General features: G+C 40.4%; 6 protein-coding genes across 6 annotated transcripts in view; 4 read left to right on the top strand and 2 right to left on the bottom strand.

The window, feature by feature from the left end:
• The window catches only part of LOC109464181 (multidrug resistance-associated protein 4-like), a 40631-nt gene extending 35708 nt beyond the window's left edge, over nt 1-4923 (top strand). The window contains exons 25-29 of the mRNA XM_019761116.1: nt 131-322; nt 905-1150; nt 2107-2279; nt 3120-3225; nt 4270-4923. Coding sequence (XP_019616675.1) covers nt 131-322; nt 905-1150; nt 2107-2279; nt 3120-3225; nt 4270-4446 — 894 coding nt within the window. The 3' untranslated portion in view covers nt 4447-4923. The remainder of the gene's footprint in view (nt 1-130; nt 323-904; nt 1151-2106; nt 2280-3119; nt 3226-4269) is intronic.
• A 1179-nt stretch (nt 4924-6102) lies between these two features.
• On the top strand, nt 6103-8728 carry LOC109464190 (solute carrier family 35 member G2-like). Its single transcript, XM_019761125.1, is given in 2 exon segments — nt 6103-6815; nt 6817-8728. Coding segments are annotated over 2 exon segments (1041 nt in total). The 5' UTR covers nt 6103-6467; the 3' UTR covers nt 7510-8728.
• A 1118-nt stretch (nt 8729-9846) lies between these two features.
• On the top strand, nt 9847-12178 carry LOC109464162 (solute carrier family 35 member G2-like). The gene has a single exon (XM_019761100.1). It carries the CDS (start codon nt 9950-9952, stop codon nt 11003-11005), a length of 1056 nt encoding a protein of 351 aa, XP_019616659.1. The 5' UTR covers nt 9847-9949; the 3' UTR covers nt 11006-12178.
• Nucleotides 12179-12575: 397 nt separating this feature from the next.
• On the bottom strand, nt 12576-16582 carry LOC109464158. The gene is made up of 3 exons (XM_019761095.1): nt 16283-16582; nt 14987-15214; nt 12576-13480 (listed from the first exon to the last, which is right to left on the bottom strand). Exons 1-3 carry the CDS (start codon nt 16580-16582, stop codon nt 13463-13465), a joined length of 546 nt encoding a protein of 181 aa, XP_019616654.1. The 3' UTR covers nt 12576-13462.
• A 1406-nt stretch (nt 16583-17988) lies between these two features.
• On the top strand, nt 17989-21600 carry LOC109464188 (peptidyl-prolyl cis-trans isomerase FKBP12-like). Its single transcript, XM_019761123.1, has 4 exons — nt 17989-18173; nt 19472-19533; nt 20438-20537; nt 21016-21600. Exons 1-4 carry the CDS (start codon nt 18043-18045, stop codon nt 21068-21070), a joined length of 348 nt encoding a protein of 115 aa, XP_019616682.1. The 5' UTR covers nt 17989-18042; the 3' UTR covers nt 21071-21600.
• A 689-nt stretch (nt 21601-22289) lies between these two features.
• The window catches only part of LOC109464185 (galactokinase-like), a 9748-nt gene continuing 8378 nt past the window's right edge, over nt 22290-23659 (bottom strand). Inside the window, exon 8 of the mRNA XM_019761119.1 lies at nt 22290-23192. Within this exon, the coding sequence (XP_019616678.1) occupies nt 23118-23192 (75 nt within the window). The 3' untranslated portion in view covers nt 22290-23117. The remainder of the gene's footprint in view (nt 23193-23659) is intronic.

Below are 23659 nucleotides of genomic sequence, written 5' to 3'. Positions count from 1 at the left end.
CTGACCATTTCCTGTCTTTGCTTAGGTTTCGCTATTTTTCTCTTTACGAAATAGTGCATAAAAGGAGGATACAAATTGAATTTAATGCAGTGCTGGATATTATTAAGATTATACATTATTGTACTTTCAGATGATCAATGCCGAAAGGGTGATAGAATACGCCGAGCTAACGCCTGAAGCACCGTGGGAGACCGACCACAAACCCCCGCCGGACTGGCCGGCATACGGCGCCATAGATCTGAAAGGAGTCTACCTTTCCTACGGCGAGCAGGAGCCCTCCGTTCTAAAGAACGTCAACCTGAACATAGTCGGGGGTGAGAAGGTACGTTATAGCTATAGCACCTTTCTGAAGCTACATATATTTATCCAGAACTATGCTACATCGGTATAGAGAACAATGGTCAGGCATGTTTAGACATAGTCCATGCCTATCTGGAACCGTGCTTGTGCATATTTATCGTTAACTTCTTGAATACACGGTTAGGGCATATCTGTGTTGACGGCCACCCCGCAGGAGTAAGGCAAGTCTACATATCTAGTAAAAGAGTACTATTATTTAGAACCATGCCTTATTCTAACCCTTACCCATTCTGGTAACACGGTTTTAGATATGATAGTCCGTAACTGGGATATGGGGGGGAAGTTGGCGAGCATGGTTCCGCGTCCCTGTTTGCTCGCCCTGGCGATTTCATTATTTTGGTGTCGAATGTTTTGTAAAAGACACCACGTATTTAGGCACACTACTGTCTGACAGCAATGGCTCTTACGGATCGGAAGTGAGTGAGTGCTCCGTGCGCCTGCATGCGATCACGGACGATTTTGTGATGTCGTACACGGAACCGTAGCCTTATAGATGGCCTATCCAGAAAAACTTGATTATAACGAAGTATATCTCTATTTCTAGGTTGGCATCGTTGGTCGTACCGGCGCGGGGAAAAGTTCCCTGCTGATGATGCTGATGAGGCTGGTAGAACCGACAGGCAGTATCCGGATAGACGGGGTGGACATCCGTAAACTGGGACTGCACGATCTCAGGAAGAAGATCTCCGTCATTCAACAAGATCCCATCATGATCCAGGGGACCGTAAGGAAAAATCTTGATCCCTTGGACATGCACTCTGATAATGCATTGTGGACATCCCTGGACGAGGTAAGATAAAGGCGTAAAATGGATGGGACCTTTCTAAAACCAATGCCTTCAAATCATGCCTTATCTGTTTCTGATAGCCTCATGTAAGCCGGCCTTTGCAGGTGATCACCTTCAATTCTATTCTCCTCTGCCACCGATTAAGGATGTTACCATTATTACCTTCGCCAAGAATTGGAGAAGGTTATGTTTTCCTGGCCGTGTGTGTGTGTGTGTGTCTGTCAACAGCATAACTCGAGAAAGCTTAGATGGATTATCTTGATATTTGGTAGATGGGTAGGTCTTGATGAGAGCTCGAACTGATTAGATTTTGGGCCCCCTGGAGGCTTGTCATGGTACTGCAGCTGAACTTCCGGTTTTGATATATCATGATCCAGACATGCTAGGGTGACGAAATTTTGATGGCAGGTAGGTCTTGTGCTGGGGAAGAAGTGACGTGAGTTTGGGCCCCCTAGCTGCTTGCTATAATGGCATTCTTTGTTAAAATAAGACTGTTGGTGGAGATTATGATCAACAGATGTAATTCATGCAATTGCGGATCCTATTTGCATAATCAGGGGGATTAATACATTGTATATAAGTTCTTCTTCATAAAAGCTAACATCATTTGGCGAAGGTATGAGATCGTGGAACTCTAGTTTCTTGTTTTGTACTTTACAGTTAGATTTCGTTATCTAAGTTTGTATAACGTCTGTATTTGTGGATCATCTATCTACTACCAGTTTCGACTGCCTTGATGACCCGTGTACTGATGTGTTGTCAGTCCCAATAAAGTAAAGTAAAGTAAAAAGTAAAGTAAAGTAAACTGAGAATTGGTTAGTAAATATTTATAAGTCAATTTTCACAACAGTTAACTATACCCTCCTTGTGTACCATTATTTTGTTTTGTAAAGAACTCTTGGGCAGGGATTCGTAACTGATGACTTTATTCTGTTAACGTTCTTCCTTTGTGTACGAAGGTTTACATGACTGAAGACATCCAGAAGCTTCCGAAAGGCCTGGACACGCCGATAGGGGAGAGAGGCGGAAGTCTGAGCGTGGGGCAGAAGCAGCTCCTGTGTCTGGCGCGGACCATTCTGTACTACAACCGCATCCTGCTGTTTGACGAGGCGACAGCCAACATCGATCTCAGGTACGGTGCAGTTTTCGTTGCTTTTTTAAATTTTTTTTTGTCACATGTATATTTTAAAATAATTAAAAAAGAAGTAATAAATAATATTTATATGTATGAATTAATATGCTATATTTTCACATGCCAGAGAAATACGTTTTTTTAAATGATAAGGTCTTTAAATGATAAGGTCTTCTGATGAAACAACAAACGAATTAATTGGAGGACAATTGCTTTAAAGCAATTAAAGAGTATAAAACAAGATGTATAAAACAGCATTTTTTCAATGTTCAAAGCGTTAAATGTTCTATTACCTGATAAGGCCACACCAGTTAAATTTGTTGGTACTCGGATTGTTTCATAAGAAATATGAAGCGACAGGGCGAAAAAAAGAGCCATAAAGTCAACACAATAGGCTGGGTTAATATTTGATTTTGAACAATGATTTTTGAACTTGAAACCAAACCACTGCACTGTAACAACCAAGAAGAAAAGGACTCAAATGTTGTGGGCAAAATATGTGCATATTTATAACCAGATTTTTTTTTTCTCGCAAATCAGAAAGAAAGGAAGAGGCAAACCCGAGAACCAACAAATTAAATTGGTGTGGCCTAAAATTGAGTAAAATAAGTGTAATCGACCATCATACCACTGCAAATTATTGCACCTGTGTATTTCAATTTTTACACTTAGTCTCTACCAGAATCCCCCAGGCTTAATCAATAGTAAAAATCGGCCCAAAAAGGAATGCAACTGACCAGGCTGCAACTGCAAAGGGGTCTGGTGGAGACAAATCTAGTCTCGCCATGGACGGCCTTTTTCCAATGTGAAAATAATTTTTGGCTTGGTTGTGTTTTGCAGAACGGACCGGCTGATCCAGACGACTATCAGAGAACGCTTCAAACACTGCACCGTGCTGACCATCGCACACAGACTCCACACCGTCATGGACTCAGACAGAATTTTGGTATGATTTCCCAATTTTCAAAATATATGTAAGCTTTGTCCTTATACAGCCATTTTTGACTCTGACAGATTTTTGGTAATGCGTTTTTCTTATAAACAAGCAAACTACATATTATGTGTATATGGTCAACTTTTTTTATTTTATTCTATGAAGTTTTGGCAACCTTAAGGCTACACTAACTGCCGACTAGCTCGTCTCCATTTAAAACGGTCGATGCCATATCCAAACGTTTAAGGTCATGTATCGTAATTTTTTTTATTGGGCACATAATTTAAAATGTATCAAAATAAACATTTTGCCACGTCTTACCTGTCGTTTATGAAGGTTCTGAAACAACACTGCTGACCTCTGACCTCCTGACCTTGGCCTGGCTTAACGACATTGATTTACGGATAACGATTTTGTTTTGACGCTTGGTTGTTTTGTAACTTTATGTATTGTTTAATGTGTTGGTTTCATTTTTTTCATGTGTAACTTGTTGTCACGTACAGGGCATTCCTGAAAAGCAGTGTTTTAAATAGCACTGAGGTCTCCACCCTGTATAAATAAAACAGAAATAAATTAATAAATACATTTTAATTGGAAATGTACGACAGCATCGTGAAAATAGTAAAAGCATATAATCGGATTCGAAATGATTAAAAAATCCTAATCTTTTAAATTACGAAACATCACGGTGTTTATGCTGGGGCCACATTCCCAACGGGGTCCGCGAGGTATGTTCCCGGTCTAGACGCCTTTCTTGGCCACGAATAAGTTACGGCTTCCTCCTGGCGTTTTCTTGCCGGGGCCTGGGGTGATTTTAAGTTCGAGATAAAATCAAGTTGGCGCCCGCACGGGATCAACAAAGGCCGGCAGCCGTCAGGGCCCCCGCCGGGTCCTGTTCTGGTTTCGTTCGATAGAGCCAAAAACAGTCCGCCGGGGGCACTTATAAAGTTTGCCGTTCAACGATATTTTGTCGACCGTTTCAAATGGCAACAACCATTTACGAGACTGAAACTCGCTTTGGCTTCCTTCTTTATCTCTTTCCTATCAATCAATTAGGTGATGGATGAAGGTCGTGTAGCAGAATTTGACGAGCCACACCTTCTGTTGACGGAGTACCCGGATAGCATCTTCAGCAAGTTGGTGTCTGAAACTGGGGAGTCTATGGAACGCGAGCTGAGGAAAGCTGCACACCAGAGTTATTTACAAAAGCAGGAACAGAAGAAATCACAGTAACAGTCCAACAAGCTAACCACCAGGATCAATGCATCGCATGATAGACATAGATAGTGCAACTAATAGTGCAACGTTATGTTTTGCTTTTGCTAATCCCCAAATATGCCAATAATTTTAGGATATTAATTCTCAGACAAAAGAGTATGTAAGGCATCCAATGCGATAACACACAATAAAACAGTGTATATTGACGGAACATTAGGTGTTTATGTATATGTGTAAATGGTTTATTTGCAAATTGACATAAAACTAAAACAGCAAAGACACAAAATATCATTAATATTTACAAACATAACCAAACTAAATAACAGGAGTATATACAATTGGTAGTAATAATAATAATAATTGTTTGTTGATTGATTGATCGATAAGTACAATCGCTAGCACGTGGCAGAGCAACTAAAAAAGTAGCTCTGAATTTCATGCTAGTGTTTAAAAAAAGAGAGACAAATATTGCACAGTTACGAGTAACAAATAGACAACAAGTGAGTATTTCACAGTTAACATATAGGCAACTAAAAAAGTGCGTAAAATGAACTTAACAATATTCACAATATCAACCAATAAGTAATCAATATCATCAGTGTAAAAAAATAATTTTATAGTATGTTACATGAAAACTAATCTTGATAGGATTGGTCATGGGAGATTTACTATGTGCCATATTTGTTTAATAGGTTCGTAAGATAAGGGATCGGGCTATTTTTATATCGATTTGTTCTGGGGAGGGGGGCAGTGAGCTGGTTAGTCTGTTTGCATGTTCTGATGTGGGTAGTCTCACGGGATGGGGGTAACCAGGATCTAAAGGGGGAAAGGAAAAGGGATCTGGCAAATTTCAAACTTAGGTCCTCCCTCCTCTTTTCAAGGGAGGGGAGACCTAGGTTGGATAAGGCGTCGTTGTAGCATTAATAGGATGATTACACGGTAGACTAAGCACTGTTTTTAAAAGAGTTTTGACAGGTATGGAATAGCACTGTTCCTGTACCTGTTCAGATTTTATAGATGGTAGGCTAAGCTGGAACCCCCCTTTTAAGTCCCTATTATGTACTTCATTGCGAGTGGGGGGAAGCCAGGGTCTAAACGTTGGTGAATTCAACAGAGATTTTGCAAACTGTATATGTTTATGCTTATAAGGAACTCCGCTGATAAAAACAGCAGTTGCTTACTAATCTGCCTGGAGTGTTACGGTGTTTAGTTGCAATTATAATATTTTAAGGTTTGGATTTTTGGCAGTATACCGGTGACAATAATGTGCTTCCTCAAAGTAAAACATATCTTTTTGTTGACATCTTGAGTGTTCTAAAAAATGTTAATTCAAAAGTGCCGCTTTTGTGATTGTTGAACTAACTATTTTGGAATAAATATAAAGAAAAGTCCGATGTTTTTTTTTTAATTCTCTCATCTTTGTACATGCATACCTTCGTACATGACGCAAGGTTATAAGTTTATGGTCAAAGTATGGAAAATGTTTTTTTTTACAAGCACGAAGGCAGAACTTACTACAACGTGCTGCACCGGAATCAGGTATTTTCGAGTTTTTGTCGGTTAACTGGTGTTCTTTTTTGCCTCCAGGCATGTAACTAAGCAAAACAAAAGAAAACCACCACGAAATTAGGTCTTGCCGTACATATATTACTGGTTCAACCACTAGCAACCGTCTTTCAACAGGTCAGCTTACTCCATATAAGGAGGATAAAATTTGCTCAGTCACACTGGAAGATTTATGCATGACTTTTAAATCTTTTTAAAAAAAGACAAAACAGATATCAAACAGGCTGCCAAGACTCCAAAACTGTACTTTGATACATGATCAATGAGGTTAAAAAGAGAACCTCGGTAATTTTACAGGACATCGCATTCCCCTGAGGCGAATCTCATAATTAAAGGCTACTCAGACATTCCAACTCAGACACTCAGGTCACTCAAGATATGAGTATAATCACGGTTGACACCAGTGTGTTACTTTGGTCGATCCTTTAACCTCCCTGGTTTGATGTACTTCTCAATAGAGGTGGTGAAAGATGGCTAGGACAACGGCGGTAGGAAAAGACGTAAAAGAAACGGATCAAGAGGAGACTACAGATCTAGAGGCCGGCAGTTCCACTAAGGTGTACCTGAAATCCGGTGCAGGTGTTCTGTATACTCTGCTGAGCACAGCGTGTGTCGCCTTCGCTGCACAGTTTATGACCCTGAGCAGTCAGTCAGGAATACCTGGGCTGCAGCTGATATTCCTTATCAAACTTACGCAGCTACTTGTTGTCCTCTTTCTTCTGCCTTTCTTTAAACCAAAGTTGACACCCGAAGGCGGACAGCAAACTCTATTTCTTGTACTTACGACAATTATGGACAACCTGGGAACAATCTTCGGATTTCATGTCCTTTGTTTATGTTCTCCCTGGGATTTCCTTCGGGATCATACGAGGATCCATGCCTTTCATCGCTGCCTGCATCGGATTTTTCTGTCTTGCCGAAACTGTGGATGTCGTGAACTGTTTAGGAATCGTTCTCAGTGCGGTTGGGGTGACAGTTGTCGCAGTTGGAATGGTTCTGGAGAACACCTCGTCCACACAGCATCTGACGGCGGCCATTCTTCTGCCACTCGCTACTTCGTTCACCAAGGGTCCGGATCACGTCATCGTGCGGTCACTCATCGGCATGCAAGGGTTCTCCATTCTAACTCAGACTCTGTACGCCAACATTTGTGGGGCAGTAGTACTGCTTGTGCTGACCTACGTGATATCAACTCCGCGTTGGGCGATGCCTGGACAAACGGTGGGTTACGTTATCGGACTCTGTCTATGCGTTACTGCCGCATCGTTTACTACAAAACTAGCGCTGAAGACGGAAAAAGCAGGCATTACTGCTACCATAAAGACTTTCACCATCCCTCTTTCAGTGCTGTTGGACTACATAATCCACTCAGAGTTTCCTAGTGCTTTAAAATTCGGCGGTGTTGCACTCATAGTGTTAGGCACTGGTTTAGTAGCAGTGTATACTTGGTGGAGGCACCGTCAAAATATGCTTCACAAAAAGCTCTTAGGTAGCTTAAACTTTGGTGACTAAACAGTAAACACAACTTTTAAAAGTAGTTGTATACTTTGTAGAATGTGGTTTTGATTTTTTTGTGACAGAAAAAACTTTATGTCACAGATGCATGTGATACAAAGTATGAGAGGTCATGATCAGACACGGTAGCTATTATCATAATAGACGCTTATTTCTGACTGGAGAACCAGTTGTATTGGTTTAGGTGCTTTTTTACCGTTTGCCGCATTCAGGGAATACATAGAATTGGTGTCTTTTGGGTTAAGGGAGGAGGGGCCATGCAAGGACATATAAACAACGAGAAAGTATTATTTTAACTGTATATAAGTTCCACAGTTTTAAATATTTACATACCAAAGAAAAAATTTATTCCTAATGCAACTCGATAGACCATGTATTATAAAGTCCATCTGTTCTAAAACTGACTTTAGAAGCGATAAAATGTTGAACCTGTAGCTGTATATATCAGCATGCTATAGATTAAGTAAGATATCAGACTCGTATTACTGTGACGTTTGTATGTAGAACGTTATCACAATGACCCGTATTTCCTTCGTAAATATCATACATCTACAATGGAGGTCTTCGATCCGTATCTACTGACTAACACAGTCGTCGCTATATAAAACTTACAGTATACTAGACATTAATGTATGTTCAAAACGTGATAGCATGCACATATTATGAGTATTAAGAGTATATGATCGATATCTGCTAGCCTTGTGCTTCAAAGAGTCGTTGAATCAGACAACAGAACCGCGAATTGTTAAGACGTTGAAATGGTGCATTTAGCCGATACGATTAGGGAAAAAACTTTATATATCTGAATCACTACAAAAGTTTAAAACCATATTGTGTGTATAAATAACTGGCATATGTCCTGAATTATAGAAAATATACAATAGATTATACTAGCTTTGGTAGAATTGGAATTTAGTATAGCTAGTAATCATTATTGATTAGCTCTGTTAGAATCGTATTTTAAAATAGCTCATGTATCTACCCTTGTTGTTGTTTCTTTTGTTTGCAATACATTGTACCAGTTACAGTTGTAAAGCAATAAATTCACTTGATTTGATTTTTATAATAGCTCCTCACTAGGAAGCTGCGTTAAAGGTTAAAACCCGTAGCCATTACAACATAAAAATGATTATTTGTTTATTTTGATTTTTAACAAAGTGAAAGGGAGGGCAAAACAGGTGCATACGTACCTTTACAAGTTGCTTCTCCCCCATAAGTTAACTCTCTTACTAGTAAATAGTAGTATGAAATTGTGATACACTTTAGATAGATACCTAAAAAAATTGAATTTGGTGGTTTTACAGCAAGACGTTCAGACGTTATTTTACATGAAATATAAGACCGGTACTTTTAGCACCGCCCCCCTCCCCCAGTCTATAATGGGCTAATTGGGTGGGGACATCGGTGGAGGGTGATAGCAGGCTCGGCATCCAGGTAATACGATACGCCAAAAAGCAGTTACTCAAGCAACTGGATATGATGTTGGAAACGGTCAGAAGTTTCAGGTGTTGCATTCGGCGGTGTTGCACTCATACCTTTCGTCAGTGTCTGAGAGACCAGAGGGGAAATGCAGGAACACAAACTAGCAGTGATCAAAACTTTGATCGTGCAGACAACATTATCACTTCAGACCAAGCCAAAACAGGCGAACATAGACACCTTCCACGTGCCCTGGCTAAGTGTGGCTACCAAAACTGGACTTTCTTTTTGTTGACAGCTTGAGTGTTCTAAAAAATGTTAATTCAAAAGTGCCGCTTTTGTGATTGTTGAACTAACAATTTTGGAATAAATATAAAGAAAATTCCGATGTTTTTTTTTTAATTCTCTCATCTTTGCACATGCATACCTTCGTACATAACGCAAAGTTATAAGTTTATGGTCAAAGTATGGAAAATGTTTTTATTTTTTACAAGCACGAAGGCAGAACTTACTACAACGTGCTGCACCGGAATCAGGTATTTTCGAGTTTTTGTCGGTTAACTGGGGTTCTTTTTGCCTCCAGGCATGAAATTAAGCAAAACAAAAGAAAACCACCACGAACTTAGGTCTTGTCCTACATATATTACCGGTTCAACCACTTACAATCGCCTTTTAACAGACTGGCTTACTACTCCATGTAAGGGGGATGACTTTTGTTCAGTTACACTTAAAGATTGATACATGATATAAACAGGAGTCTAAAAAAACACAACAAATGTCCAGACGTTGAAGTTACCAAGGCTCGAAGACTGCAATTTGTCATTCATAATAAAAGAGATATAAAAGAGAACCTCAATGAAATTACAGGACAGCGCATTCCCCTGCGGCAAAACTCATAATTGAAGACTACTCAGACATTCGAATTCAGACAATCAAGGTCACGCAAGATATTAACATAATCACAGTTATATTAACACCAGTGTGTAACTTTGGTCGATCCTTTAACCTCCCTGGTTTGATGTACTTTCCAAAGATGGCTAAAACAACGGCAGTAGGCAAAGACGCGACAGAAACCGATCAAGAGGAGACGACAGATCTAGAGGCCGCCAGTTCCACTAAGGTGTACCTGAAATCCGGTGCAGGTGTTCTGTATACTTTGTTGAACACAGCGTGTGTCGCCTTCGCAGCACAGTTCATGGCCCTGAGTAGTCAGTCAGGAATACCTGGGCTGCAGCTGGTATTCCTCATCAAACTTACGCAGCTCATTGTTATCCTCGTCCTCCTGCCTTTCTTTAAACCAAAGCTGACACCCGAAGGCGGAAAGCAAACTCTATTTCTTGTACTTACGACAATTATGGACAACATGGGAACAATCTTCGGATGCATGTCCTTTGTTTATGCTCTCCCTGGAATTTCCTTCGGGATCAATCGAGGATCCATGCCTTTCGTCGCTGCCTGCATAGGATTTTTGTGTCTTTCCGAAACTGTGGGTGTCGTGAACTGTTTAGGAATCGTTCTCAGTACGGTTGGGGTGATAGTTGTCGCAGTTGGAATGGTTCTGGAGAATACTTCGTCCACACAGCATCTGACGGCGGCCATTCTTCTGCCACTCGCAACGTCGTTCACCAAGGGTCCGGATCACGTCATCGTGCGGTCACTCATTGGCATGCAAGGGTTCTCCATTCTAACTCAGACTCTGTACGCCAACATTTGTGGGGCAGTAGTACTGCTTGTGCTGACCTACGTGATAGAGACCCCGCGTTGGGCGATGCCTGGACAAACGGTGGGTTACGTTATCGGACTCTGTCTATGCGTTACTGCCGCATCGTTTACCACAAAACTAGCGCTGAAGACGGAAAAAGCAGGCATTACTGCTACCATAAAGACTTTCGCCATCCCTCTTTCAGTGCTGTTGGACTACATAATCCACTCAGAGTTTCCTAGTGCTTTAAAATTCGGCGGTGTTGCACTCATAGTGTTAGGCACTGGTTTAGTAGCAGTGTATACTTGGTGGAGGCACCGTCAAAATATGCTTCACAAAAAGCTCGTAGGTAGCTTAAACTTTGGTGACTAAACAGTAAACACAACTTTTAAAAGTAGTTGTATACTTTGTAGAATGTGATTTTGATTTTTTGTGACAGAAATAACTTTATGTCACAGATGCATGTGATACAAAGTATGAGAGGTCATGATCAGACACGGTAGCTATTATCATAATAGACGCTTATTTCTGACTGGAGAACCAGTTGTATTGGTTTAGGTGTTTTTTTACCGTTTGCCGCTCTCAGGGAATACATAGAATTTGTGGGTTTTGGGTTAAGGGAGGAGGGGCCATGCATGGACATATAAACAACGACAAAGTATTATCTTTAACTGTATATAAGTTCCACAGTTTTAAATATTTACATACCAAAGAAAAATATATTCCTAATGCAACTCGATAGACCATGTATTATAAAGTCCATCTGTTCTACAACTGACTTTAGAAGCGAGAAAATGCTGAGCCTGTAGCTGTATATATCAGCATGCTGAAGATTAAGTAAGATATCAGACTCGTATTACTGTGACGTTTGTATGTAGAACGTTATCACCATGACCCGTATTTCCTTCGTAAATATCATACATCTACAATGAAGGTCTTAGATCCGTATCTACTGACTAACACAGTCGTCGCTATATAAAACTTACAGTATACTAGACATTAATGTATGTTCAAAACGTGATAGCACGCACATATTATGAGTATTAAGAGTATATGATCGATATCTGCTAGCCTTGTGCTTCAAAGAGTCGTTGAATTAGACAACAGAACCGCAATTTGTTAAGACGTTGAAATGGTGCATTTAGCCGAAACGATTAGAGAAAAAAACTTTATATATCTGAATCACTACAAAAGTTTAAAACCATATTGTGTGTATATTAAAATAACTGGCATATGTCCTGAATTATAAAAAATATACAATAGATTATACTAGCTTTGGTAGAATTGGAATTTAGTATAGCTAGTAATCATTGTTGATTAGCTCTGTTAGAATCGTATTTTAAAATAGCTCATGTATCTACCCTTGTTGTTGTTTCTTTTGTTTGCAATACATTGTACCAGTTACAGTTGTAAAGCAATAAATTCACTTGATTTGATATTTATAAATGCTCCTCACTAGGAAGCTGCGTTAAAGGTTAAAACCCGTAGCCATTACAACATAAAAAATGATTATTTGTTTATTATGATTTTTAACAAAGTGAAAGGGAGGGCAAAACAGGTGCATACGTACCTTTACAAGTTGCTTCCCCCCCCCATAAGTTAACTCTCTTACTAGTAAATAGTAGTATGGAATTGTGATACACTTTAGATAGATACCTAAGAAATTAAATTTGGTGGTTTTACAGCAAGACGTTCAGACGTTATTTTACATGAAATAGAAGACCGGTACTTTTAGCACCGCCCCCCTCCCCCAGTCTATAATGGGCTAGTTGGGTGGGGACATCGGTGGAGGGTGATAGCAGGCTCGGCATACAGGTAATACGATACTCCAAAAAGCAGTTACTCAAGCAACTGGATATGATGTTGGAAACGGTCAGAAGTTTCAGGTGTTGCATTCGGCGGTGTTGCACTTATACCTTTCGTCAGTGACTGAGATTCCACTGACGAAGGATTCAAGTGGCCACATCTTAACGCGCTAAATCGCATTGAATGCGCCTCGATCCTAAACCACCTCGGGAGGTAGTTTCGAACCGGCTTCAACACATTCAACATATTGACCCGGTCATGAATAACGGAGTGATATTTCTTTATTTACATGCAATAACAATATTTACACAATAACAGCAACTTGAAAAAAGCATTGACCAAATAATGTGCGCATTCTAGGACGAGCTTCACAGCCAAGGGCGAGACCACGTCGGCATTCGGCCGAGATACGCTAGGAAGGGGGCACCAGCAAGCAGGTTGTTGACCTCTGACATTGATAACATGTTACCTTTCGTGTTTTCATGAAACAACAATGAACGTAGTCTAGGTGAATCGTGCTCGCGCACGGTTTAGAATGAACAGTGTGGCACGCGGACCAGATGTGAGGAATGCGATTCACCCGAATCGCGGTTCGGGCGTTTTTGTCTGAACAGGTCCTTACACATATGTGCGCTGAAAGGAATGGGAAATAAATTCTTCGCACAAATGGGGGTTGCCTACCAGAGAATTGTTTTAATTAACTGACTTTTAAATGCAATTATCAAAACAGGCAGCAAAAGCATTTATGACTTTATCCACTGACCTTTGATCAGACTCTTATTTTATCAGAGAAATATACTTCAGGTACAAATGTGGTCTTTGAAATTTTAACATAGAATTAGCTTATAAAATGCGCTAAAACGGATTAAATCTAAGTAAATTTACTGTTGTGTATTCTTACTAGAGACAAATTAGACACCGATGGCAGGCGCACTGCATGATGGCGGACGGAAATGGCGCTTACAATTGAGCGTGGATAGTTCCTGCAGTGCCAGAACAAACGGACATTTGCACTGTTTCAACTCACCCGGCACCCTGGGTCTGGATAGGGACATATAATAGCATGTAATTAGTTTTAAGCGACACCAGCAGTGATTCTAAAACACACACACACACAGAGACATAGACACACACACACACACACACACACACACACACACAGACACACACACACAAACACACACACACAGACACAAACACACACACACGCGCGCGCGCGCACACACGCACACACACACAGACACGCGCACACACTCACGGATACTTCAGAAAGTGTTTGGCGTTTGGCGTATACGTATACATCTTTTGGTGAAGGAATGAGGTCGTGGAAGTTGTTAAAACATAACATAAAATGTGAACTAGACCAGAATAGAACAGCCTTTTATTAGCATCAGGGTTGTTTCGTGCCGAGATATAATATAATTATCGAGTGCTGGCCATAAATGGGCTAGATTTGATTTGTAGACCCTTACGCTTATGGGCACACCAAACAATATATAAACCACTGTACACCAGTCTTTGATAGACGTCGACCGGCGTGCCATCTCTGCCAGGTACGACTGTCACTTCAGCAGAAAGAGTCCTCACTTACCTTAATAGGACCGGAGGATAGGTTGAATTTTTATTTTATTATTTTCTTATTCCAATAATTCATGACAACACATAGTCATGTTTTTGGTGAGTCCCTGTCCTTGTTTTGACTTATCAAGTAATAATCAGTAATTTCACGGTGCCTAAGATCGATAGAGCTCATCAGACAGCGGAGGACAAGATTTGCAGGACATGTCTACAGGAACAAGAACGAACAAGAGAAGTAACATGTGCATATAGCAAATGCATAATGTTTACCTTCGGATATGGTCTGCTCCGTTAATTCTTACTCAAACACACTCACATACATGTACTACTAGTATATGGTGACAGGAGCAGAGCAGACCATGAAATTGCAACATTATGTAACCCAACACCAGTCACCATGGTAACAGACGTCAACAAATCATGTCATTGGTCAGGTCAGAGGTCACTGTTTGGAGAAGAAGAAGAGGAAGAAACTGTGCAAAAACAATATGTTTATCTTCTGTAAACATAACTAGCTAGTGAACTGGTCCTGTGGGAGCCTAAACAAGGACATGGTAAACCTGGGCGCCTTCGCATGACGTATATAGACCAGCTGGTTGCTGATGTGGGACTACCAAAAGAGTACTGTAATTCACTTTATGTTCACGGTACCAAAAGTTCACGGTTTGAGAAAAATGGACATATTCACGGAACTATATATATTCACTGTGGCGACAGGTACAGGAAAAAGAAAGTCCAGGAATTACTTGTTAACTGTAATGATAAGTTCACGGAACAGAAGTGACAGTGAAGACAGTGAACATAACAGAAACGTGAAAAAAAAACAGGAATTACAGTACCAGGCGAGTGCCATGACGGACAGAAAGGACTGTAGGGAGAGAGTCTGGGACCAGGAACTACTCCCGACCTGATGATGAAGATAGATAGAGTGTGACAAAGGGATATTGAAGGAGTCATAGAAGCACGTACCCCACAGGGCGGCGGAACCGCCCACGGCCAATTGCAGACTTGGAGCCTGACGTCGAATACCAGACCTCCGGGCGCGCAGTCGAAGTGGTGCGGCGCAGGGTGTCCCGGTGCACACATGTAAAACTTGCCACAGTTCTCCGGGTCGGGGTGGGGGCCGGAATCTTTACCATCGCACGTGAACGCACTCTCGACATCTTCCTCAGCATTGTTCTGTGTAACAGGTATGGCCTGTAGGAGGAAAAAAACAGAGAAAGAGAAAATCCACCGTTTAAAGTGTTCATGTCACTAAAGAAGGAAATTTCCTGATTACAATATTGACTATTAAAGTGTTGTTAATTGAGCATCGACTTTCGATCGTACAAAATATGTGCAATTTTGAGTTATTAAAGAATCTTTATTGCCTGTTCATTCCCCGGGGGGATAAATGCAGGGATGTGTAATGTACTACAACAATAACAAAAGGCTTACATCTGGTCTAAGGTATAAAATGTGAAGAACTATATAAAGTAGTGTCGATCTAAATTCTAACGGCTTCTTCTCTATTTTATTAACCATTTCGAAATATACTTACATACATTGTACTTAGTTCATGACATTTGTATTTGTACATGACATTATATATTGAAGGTTCTGATCATGAACCTGTACATGTAGATCTGTTCATGATAACGAGTAAAATCTGCACTGTCCAGTGTCTTTCTTATTAGTGTTGACAACAATAACAAAACAAAGACCCATAAGATACAACCACAATGAACCTGACAGTGTCAAAGATTATTGAAAATAGATCGTAGTACACGTAATGGAAAATTCATAAACTCAATCTGAGTTTCCGGACTGCTTTTTGCTGACTTTCCGGAATCCGTACCTTTGGTGACGTCAAAAGTGAATAAAAAATGGGATTCTAACACAGGTGAGCTTTTACTCAGTTTCTTCCTCCTCTTCTGTTCTAAACACTAACCTCTGACCTGGCCAATGACATGATTTGTTGACGTCTGTCACCACGGTGACTGGTGTTGGGTTACATAATGTTGCAATTTCATGGTCTGCTCTACTCCTGTCACCATATACTCGTAGTACATGTACGTGAATGTGTTTGAGAAAAAATTAACAGGGCAGAGCATGTCCGAAGGTAAACATTATGCATCTTCTCTAGTTCAAATCTATTTTCTATTAAAAACACATTGTATAAACAGATAAAGGCCTATATGGAATATAGTAAAGGGAAGTTAATTTTGCTGACTCACTCTTGCATCAGGCATAAAAACAAGCATAGACAGACAAGTTAAAAGTTACTTCAGTGACCGGCAAACTGTCCACTCTGGACAGCAAAGATTCCACCAGCGATGTCAGGCGATCCACTTGATTTTTTAAGCGGGCCGTTTCCTCTCTGGTCTCGGCGAGTTGTCTCTCGAGGCCCGGCGGTGTGCAGCCCTCCCTACGGGGTCCAGGTGGGAACACAAATGTGTAGGTACAGTAGCCCTTGTCTACATACTCCCGGAGAACGGACCCAGCCTGGTCAGTTCGAGTGTCCTGTGCTTGGACAGGGAAAAAGCCGGACAGAATGAAAACAACAAGTAGTAACGCAATCGCCATCTTGAAAAAAGCGAACTTTGTCAAAACTGGTTTAGGTACAACTAACAAAGGCGCCCAACACTGCCGCAGGCTATTGACCCCGAGTTGTTGTACTGAAAGAAAAGCGGGATTTACCGATGACGGTAAATGCCTTAATTTAAGATAAGGTTGGTAATGCATTGGCGATAAGGCCACAGCAAGTAATTTTCATGGATGACATCAAAGCGCGCATTAATTTTCACCTAATTTTGAAAAAAAAAAGAACTTTTGTTGCCTTCTGACTGTGGTCAACATGTCGAAAATGGGCAAAGATGTCTGTTGCCATGCCGGAACGTGAATGGCAGATAACTATGAAGAGAGGAGACAAGAAAAGGCTCTGATTAAATGTTTTGTTTCTTACTTTAATGCAGTGATATATGATGTTGACTGCGTATATGTGATGTTCTCACTGAATCAAAACCATTTGTACAATGATTGTCAATATTCTAAAATGTAGGAACCTTGTTTTGTTTGGCCCGCCTTGTTTTTTTTTACCCGCTCGCATTAGATTTGGAGTCTGCGGAGGATGTCATCCATAAGATTTACTTGCTTTAGCCTAACCTACAACTGTGTATTTTTTAAAATAATGAATAGAATGATCTACAGTTTTTGGTAGATCAGACTCAGCTGTATTATTTGCACCAGCCGTAAGGGTATTCCACGTACAAAGCCCATAGTGAAGTAAATAGGCGGCGGCCATAGTGGCCATTGCCATGGCAACGGGGGTCTGACGGTGAAACAAACTGGTACATTTCAAGTGAGTAAACGACAGTACTTGTATAATGCTACTGTCAATTACTAGACAATTCCCGTGTACCGTTTCGTCGGGGGTGTGGGGGTGTGGGGGGTTTGCAGCTTTCATAACATGTTTCCTTTCCACGATTTAGCCCAAGCTAGCTTCTGTATAAAACTATGGTTTTATTCACCTCGATCACAGAGATTTATTTGTCAGAAAACTAAACAACAACGTTGCATTCTGGTTTTGCTGTCAATAACTATGATTGGCAGCTCTTCTAGGCACAGATGTGGATAGTCAGGCTGTACTTACATCTGTGCCCGCTCAGTTATAGAACTAGATAGGCACGTTTCTGGATATGACAATAGTGAAGGCAACTTCATGTGGCGTGGTAAAAAAGAACTAACGTTAGATCGTAGCCTACTAGCGTTCCACTTCGGTACTGCAGAAAAATTACTCGCACGCGTCTTTTTGTGTCTCCCTATCTCGTCTGTCTATTGTCTATGTCATTAGTTTGCACAGAAATGTTCAAACGAAAAACGAAAGTTTTATCCACGAGAATTCTTTTTTTATAGTACAATACTCTAAGGAATGAATACCCGCCAAATATGTCGCTACGTTTACTCTTGGTTAACCGAATCGCGCGTATGCAAACAGCTCGCTATTTTCTGTCTGTCTCGATACTTCCGCATACTGTCCGTGCAAAATGTCTCAGGTGACTCCCGGTGTCTTGAAGGAGGTTGTCCGGCCAGGTAACGGTCCTCAGGTCCAGAGGGGCAACACGATCACCGTACACTGTACAGGGAACCTGGTCAACCCGCCCAAGAAATTCTGGAGGTAGGATTTAATCCTAATTTTGCCATAGTTTCCTTTGTATACAGCACGAGGTGAGGCTTGCTTTGTGCTATGGGGGTCTGTATGCCCTTTTTCGTAAGGCGTAATCAGGCCTTTTTAATCTTCGTAATAGGCAGCCTGCCAAAAAACCGACGTAATTCGTAATCAGTACATTAGCCACAAAGCGTAAAGGCATAATTAGCTCTGAGACTTTAATGTAATTCGTAATCTTAGGCGAAAATTTGGTAGTAATCACTACCCCACCTTCCCCATGCACCCCATGCAGGCCCTCTATTATCTTCAAGCAGATGTTGGAACGTTTTCTAGAAACACGTTTTTCTGACATTTAACAGTTGAGACCCTTGAAAATTCACAGTATTCCTCACAAGATGTCAAAGTGGAATTGACATATTATAATATAGTGAATGAATTACACAATTGCAGGCATTTTCAGCTAAATTTTTATAGAAAACCAGGAGTTTTCACGATTTCCATTTGGATGTTTGGTCAACGTTGCATCAGAATTTTTCGTGTTGCAGGCAATATCTTTTCCTACACAACAATAATGTCAAAACTATTGACAGATGCCAATGCCATCCTTAAATACAATGAAGAAGACATTTTGCCGTGCACAATTATACATAAAACGTGGGTTTGGTCCAAGCACAGTATGTATAAGTTTTGCCAACATGACTGCAGGCCCCCAGATGGTAACCATGGTTTCATCTTTGATACTAGTAAAGATTATAATCAAAGGGTCTGATATAACTGTATTTATTCAATGTGGGGAGGGGGGTGATTTGGCCAGGCTTCGGTATATTGGTCCAAAAGTCAATTACGAGTCCTTTGGACCTGTACCTAATTGATTTTTGAGGTACTGTATCGGTACGCAGAACCGGTACGCAGCCCTTTAAATAGTTTAGACCACCCAACCCATAGTACTAGCCTCCATAGCATGCCAAAAACTGAGGGTTTTGGGGTCTTCAGGGTCTTTGGGATCTTATATGTGCTATTTTCTGATTGCATGTAGACTGCCTGCCTGGTTGAATTAACAACCGTTTTAGAACTGGGCTAATCAGAAACAGCCGAGGACCACCAAAACCCCAGTTCTATAAGCCTGCTACGGAGGCTACCATAGTATGCAGCTTGTAAACATCAAACAGACGGGTGTATGGAAAAAGGAGTCCAAAAAAGGAAACCAAAATCGGACTGGACTGCTTTTTCCGCCAATCGGACTGGACTCCTTTTTCCATAAACCCCAAACAGACCCAGTCTTATTAAAAATATTCTTTCTTCCACAGTACAAAGGATCCTGGTCAGAAGCCTTTCACTTTTCAAGTAGGCATGGGAAAAGTCATCCAAGGTAAGGTGTTACCCCGGTAATCATATTACAACAGTGCATCATGCTTGTAACGCTATTCTCACTATCGTATTCAACAAGAGTTCCACGATCTCAAACCTTCGCCAAATGATGTTAACCCTTCCAGTTGACAAATTATACACGTTACTCATTGATTTCGCAATTCGCAAAACCCTCATTTGCATGGATTATATCAGTTGATCATATTCTCCACCCAATGGTGTAACAGTGGGGGGTTTATAGGCGCTACCAACAGATCCAGAAAATGGGTCTAGACCTTTTAGCGGAGAGTGTCTTAGCCTCTACCAGGCTTGAGGGCACGGCTGGAATTATAGTAGAAATCGGCCCGAAATAGAGAGATAACACGCCGAGGGAGCCTTGTGGGCCGGCAAACTGTAAACTGGATGGCTAAACTCCCTTGGCGTGTTATCTCTCTATTTCGGGCCAATTTCTACTATAATTCCAGCCGTGCCCTCAAGCCTGGTAGAGGCTAAGAGTGTCTGACTGGGGCCCGGGAGGTTGTGGGTTCGAACCCCAGCCCGGGACCAGTGGGGTTTTTACTGTCTCCTCCTGTTTCTTACAGTGGAACTTTTTACTGTCTCCTCCTGTTTCTTACAATGGCAGCATTCTGTACATAAGTAAACCAAAAACGCTATTTTAGCAGTTCCTCATAAATTATGCAAATGAGGTCATGATTTGGATAAATTATGATTATTGATGTTTACCTTCACTTCACTTTCAATTGCAGCAAGTATGAAATGCCCAGCAGTTACAACTATGAAATTATAGCAATTTTCCATCAATTATGCAAATCAGGTCTTCAGTTATTTAGCAGTAAAGCTGTTATGATTTATTACTTGTATTATTAAGCTCAGGAGTCTAATCTCATCTTTTTTTTTATTTTAAGGTTGGGATGAAGGCTGTCTGTCCATGAGTCAAGGAGAAATAGCAAGGCTCACCATCGACTCCAAGAAAGGCTACGGGGCTTCAGGCTTTCCTGCATGGGGATATCCTTTTCATGTACATCATGTACAAATTTATGATTTCATGTATTTCAATGTATCTCATGTACAAATGTACTGAAAATATTTAAAAAATCAAATATACAATAATAGCCTATGAGCATGACAAAAAAATGTAGTAGAATGTATTACATTTTCTTTATACACGTGTAGACTTAAGTGTTTTCCTTGTCTATCATTGTGAAATATATTTTTTTGCAAAGAATAAAATATTTTTGGCTGGGTTTTAACTGTCAATGAAGCTTGAAGTTTTGTTTGGCCCGCCTTGTTTTTTTTCGCCCGCTCGCATTAGATTTGGAGTCTGCGGAGGATGTCATCCATAAAATTTACTTGCTGTGGCCTTATGCTCAGATCCATATTTACCTGTCAATGACTTCTACATGTAAGTATTGAATATATTAAGTATATAACATGATGTGTTATTGTTGCCTGTATTTTTGTGCACGTTCCTTAACCAGCTCACGATCACCCCCAACGCTGATCTCATGTTTGAGATCGAGATCCTGGAAATCAAGTGAATCCCTGCGGATCAGAGATTTGCACGTGGCCAGCCATCATAGCCGATGTAGTTGAATCCATAACTTGCATGCTTGACATCTAGTTGACATTATACAGGTTTCACACAGCCAATGTGCTGATTCTTGTAGCATTGGCCTTTGACCTTACCCACAGTCCTTTGCAGTAACCTGAACTATGACTAGTAGTACTAAAAGTAGTGGGGCCAACTTGTATTCTAAGTTTGCTGGTGTTTTTTCATGGACATATTAAACATTCCACACTAAAGAACTATCATGTAATCATTGTCAAACTTTTCACACGAAACTTTGTTAGATGAAGATATTCTGTGACATATGAGTCCTTTACCAACGATGGCAAAAGGCCCTGTAGAAAATTTTTTGTGGTACTTTGTGTTAGAGTGCAGTCTTACAACAAAAACTATAGGAATCAGACTAATGCATGCTGTAGAGAGCCTACTACTGAGGCTTAAATTCAACTGCACATTCCAATTAATGATTGGTGAACAGTAATAAATTAATGTCAAAATTGACATGTCTAATGATCATGTTATTCTTCTGTATCTGACACTTATTACTTGTATGTCTAGAGACAGACCATTTGGCAAATAGGAATAAAAAGTCACTCCTACAACTTAAGTAGTACATGTACGTCATTGTGTGTGTGTTATTATCTTATCTCCAAGTAGATCTTTTGGTAGTTGCAAAGACAGTATAATTATAAAGTTGTCTAGGCAGTATGATGGCAAGTGGATACTGCCTAGTCTATTTGATAGTCTTTGCAGCCATTGAAAGATCTGTTTAGAGATTATTATCATTTTGACCCACTAGGGGGAGAGTACAGTCATTTTAACCAACTAGGGGGAGAGTAAAAACACAAAGTCTCCAGGCTCAAACCCATGCCACTCACTCAAGACTCACTAACACACTAACCACTAGGCTAAAAGGTGCAGACCTGCTTGACCCCCATTGCTAAAGGATCATGGAATAACCATTAACATAACACTTGTGTAGCCTCCTTCGCAGTCTTGTTGGGCGTCTGCGTTATTTTTTCTCTGAGCGACAGCGCGAAACCTTCTCTCCGTGGCAAAAACTCCATCGGCAGCAAATCGTCCCTCGCGGAGGCTAACAAAGTTGTGTGCATTAGTACAAATCTAAGGATTTAAAGCACAGAAATCTGCATGGCAATGATAAAAACACAGCCACCAAATGACATTCTTTAGTTCTCAGATTTTATTCTACAGAGTTGGCATTGATAAATTACTTATGCATACAATATGCAACAAATCCAATATGCAAATTAATATGGTTTCATATTGGGTAACACCATTTTGCAACAATAAATCAGAACCTTGTGAAAATATAAGCAAATATAATTTCTGATCTTTGAATCAGTACTCAGTGTTTTAGTCTTACTACTAAAAAAACTGAATGTGTAAAGGAGTGAGAATTCATATTTTAGTAACTTGTTTAATAAAGTTGATTAAATTGCACTGATCATAATTGTGCATAGAGCACACCAAATCATAAAACTACCAACTTTTTACACAAAGAATAAAACTTAAAGTCTAAAATTGAGTACAGAATCTTATTTCTGCTGCCTAGTACTAGTAGTAGTACATATTTGGCGAAAGGCACTCTTTGTAGGAAGACATTTAAAAGGTATTATAATCATTATCATTCAGTGGAATGTTACCTGAGTACAATTTCCAATATCAAGGTCATTTAACAGTCTATACATTCTCTGAAGGAGTTTTCAGTTATACTGTTTGCCAAGGAACGAACAATTTAGATACCGTATGTGGGAATGTTGACGAATGTTGCATTGGAGATCTTCTTTGACCATTCAAGCTAGCGGACCTGCCAAAATTACTAAAAAAATTTGCAGACTTCTAATTTTGGGTCATACCCCTTTCCAATTTTTTTTCTGAGTCTTTTCTTCAACTATCCCCTGTCTCAAGCCAAACATTTGGGGATTTTAGTACACAAAATGGGGGTTGTCCCTTTGCAGTGTTTGTATTATAGCCACACTGGTTTGTTGCTGGCTGTTCTATGGAACCTGCAGCACACTTGCCCCTGCAGCTGGTGTGGTGATGTAGAATGTGGGCTGTCCTGTGTACTTTTCCTGTAAAAAGAGACGAGAACATTGTGTATAATAAATTATGCAAACCAAGTACTGTGACCAAAAATTGCATAACTATTACATCATTACATGACTTCCTTTTGCAAAGGGATCCATCAGTAAGATACAAACTAAATGGAATAATACATGTACATTGTACACTTTCTACCTTACATGTAGTTTATACATGTAGGTTTAAGGACCTGGTACAAAGGTAGTCTCCACCAGACTTCTTTTGCGGGCTGAATAAATTGTAGAAATTGGCCTTAAAAGGGTATTAATTGGCAAGAGACACTCGTACAGCAACACTAACCTTGATGTGACTGATGGTGTCCTGTACAGCTTTATCTGACAGCAGGGTGACAGTACAGCCACCAAACCCTTCACCGGTCATCCTGGACCCGCACACATGTGTACAATAACCGGTACAGTAACACTGGTACTGTAACACTAACCTTATGTGTCTGATG

This window comes from Branchiostoma belcheri, unplaced genomic scaffold (genome assembly GCF_001625305.1).
Source record: "Branchiostoma belcheri isolate BF01 breed outbred unplaced genomic scaffold, Haploidv18h27 scaffold133, whole genome shotgun sequence".
NCBI classification, from domain to species: Eukaryota; Metazoa; Chordata; class Leptocardii; order Amphioxiformes; family Branchiostomatidae; genus Branchiostoma; species Branchiostoma belcheri.
The sequence above is the reverse complement of the archived record's forward strand: the minus strand, read 5'-3'. Positions and strand labels throughout refer to the sequence as shown.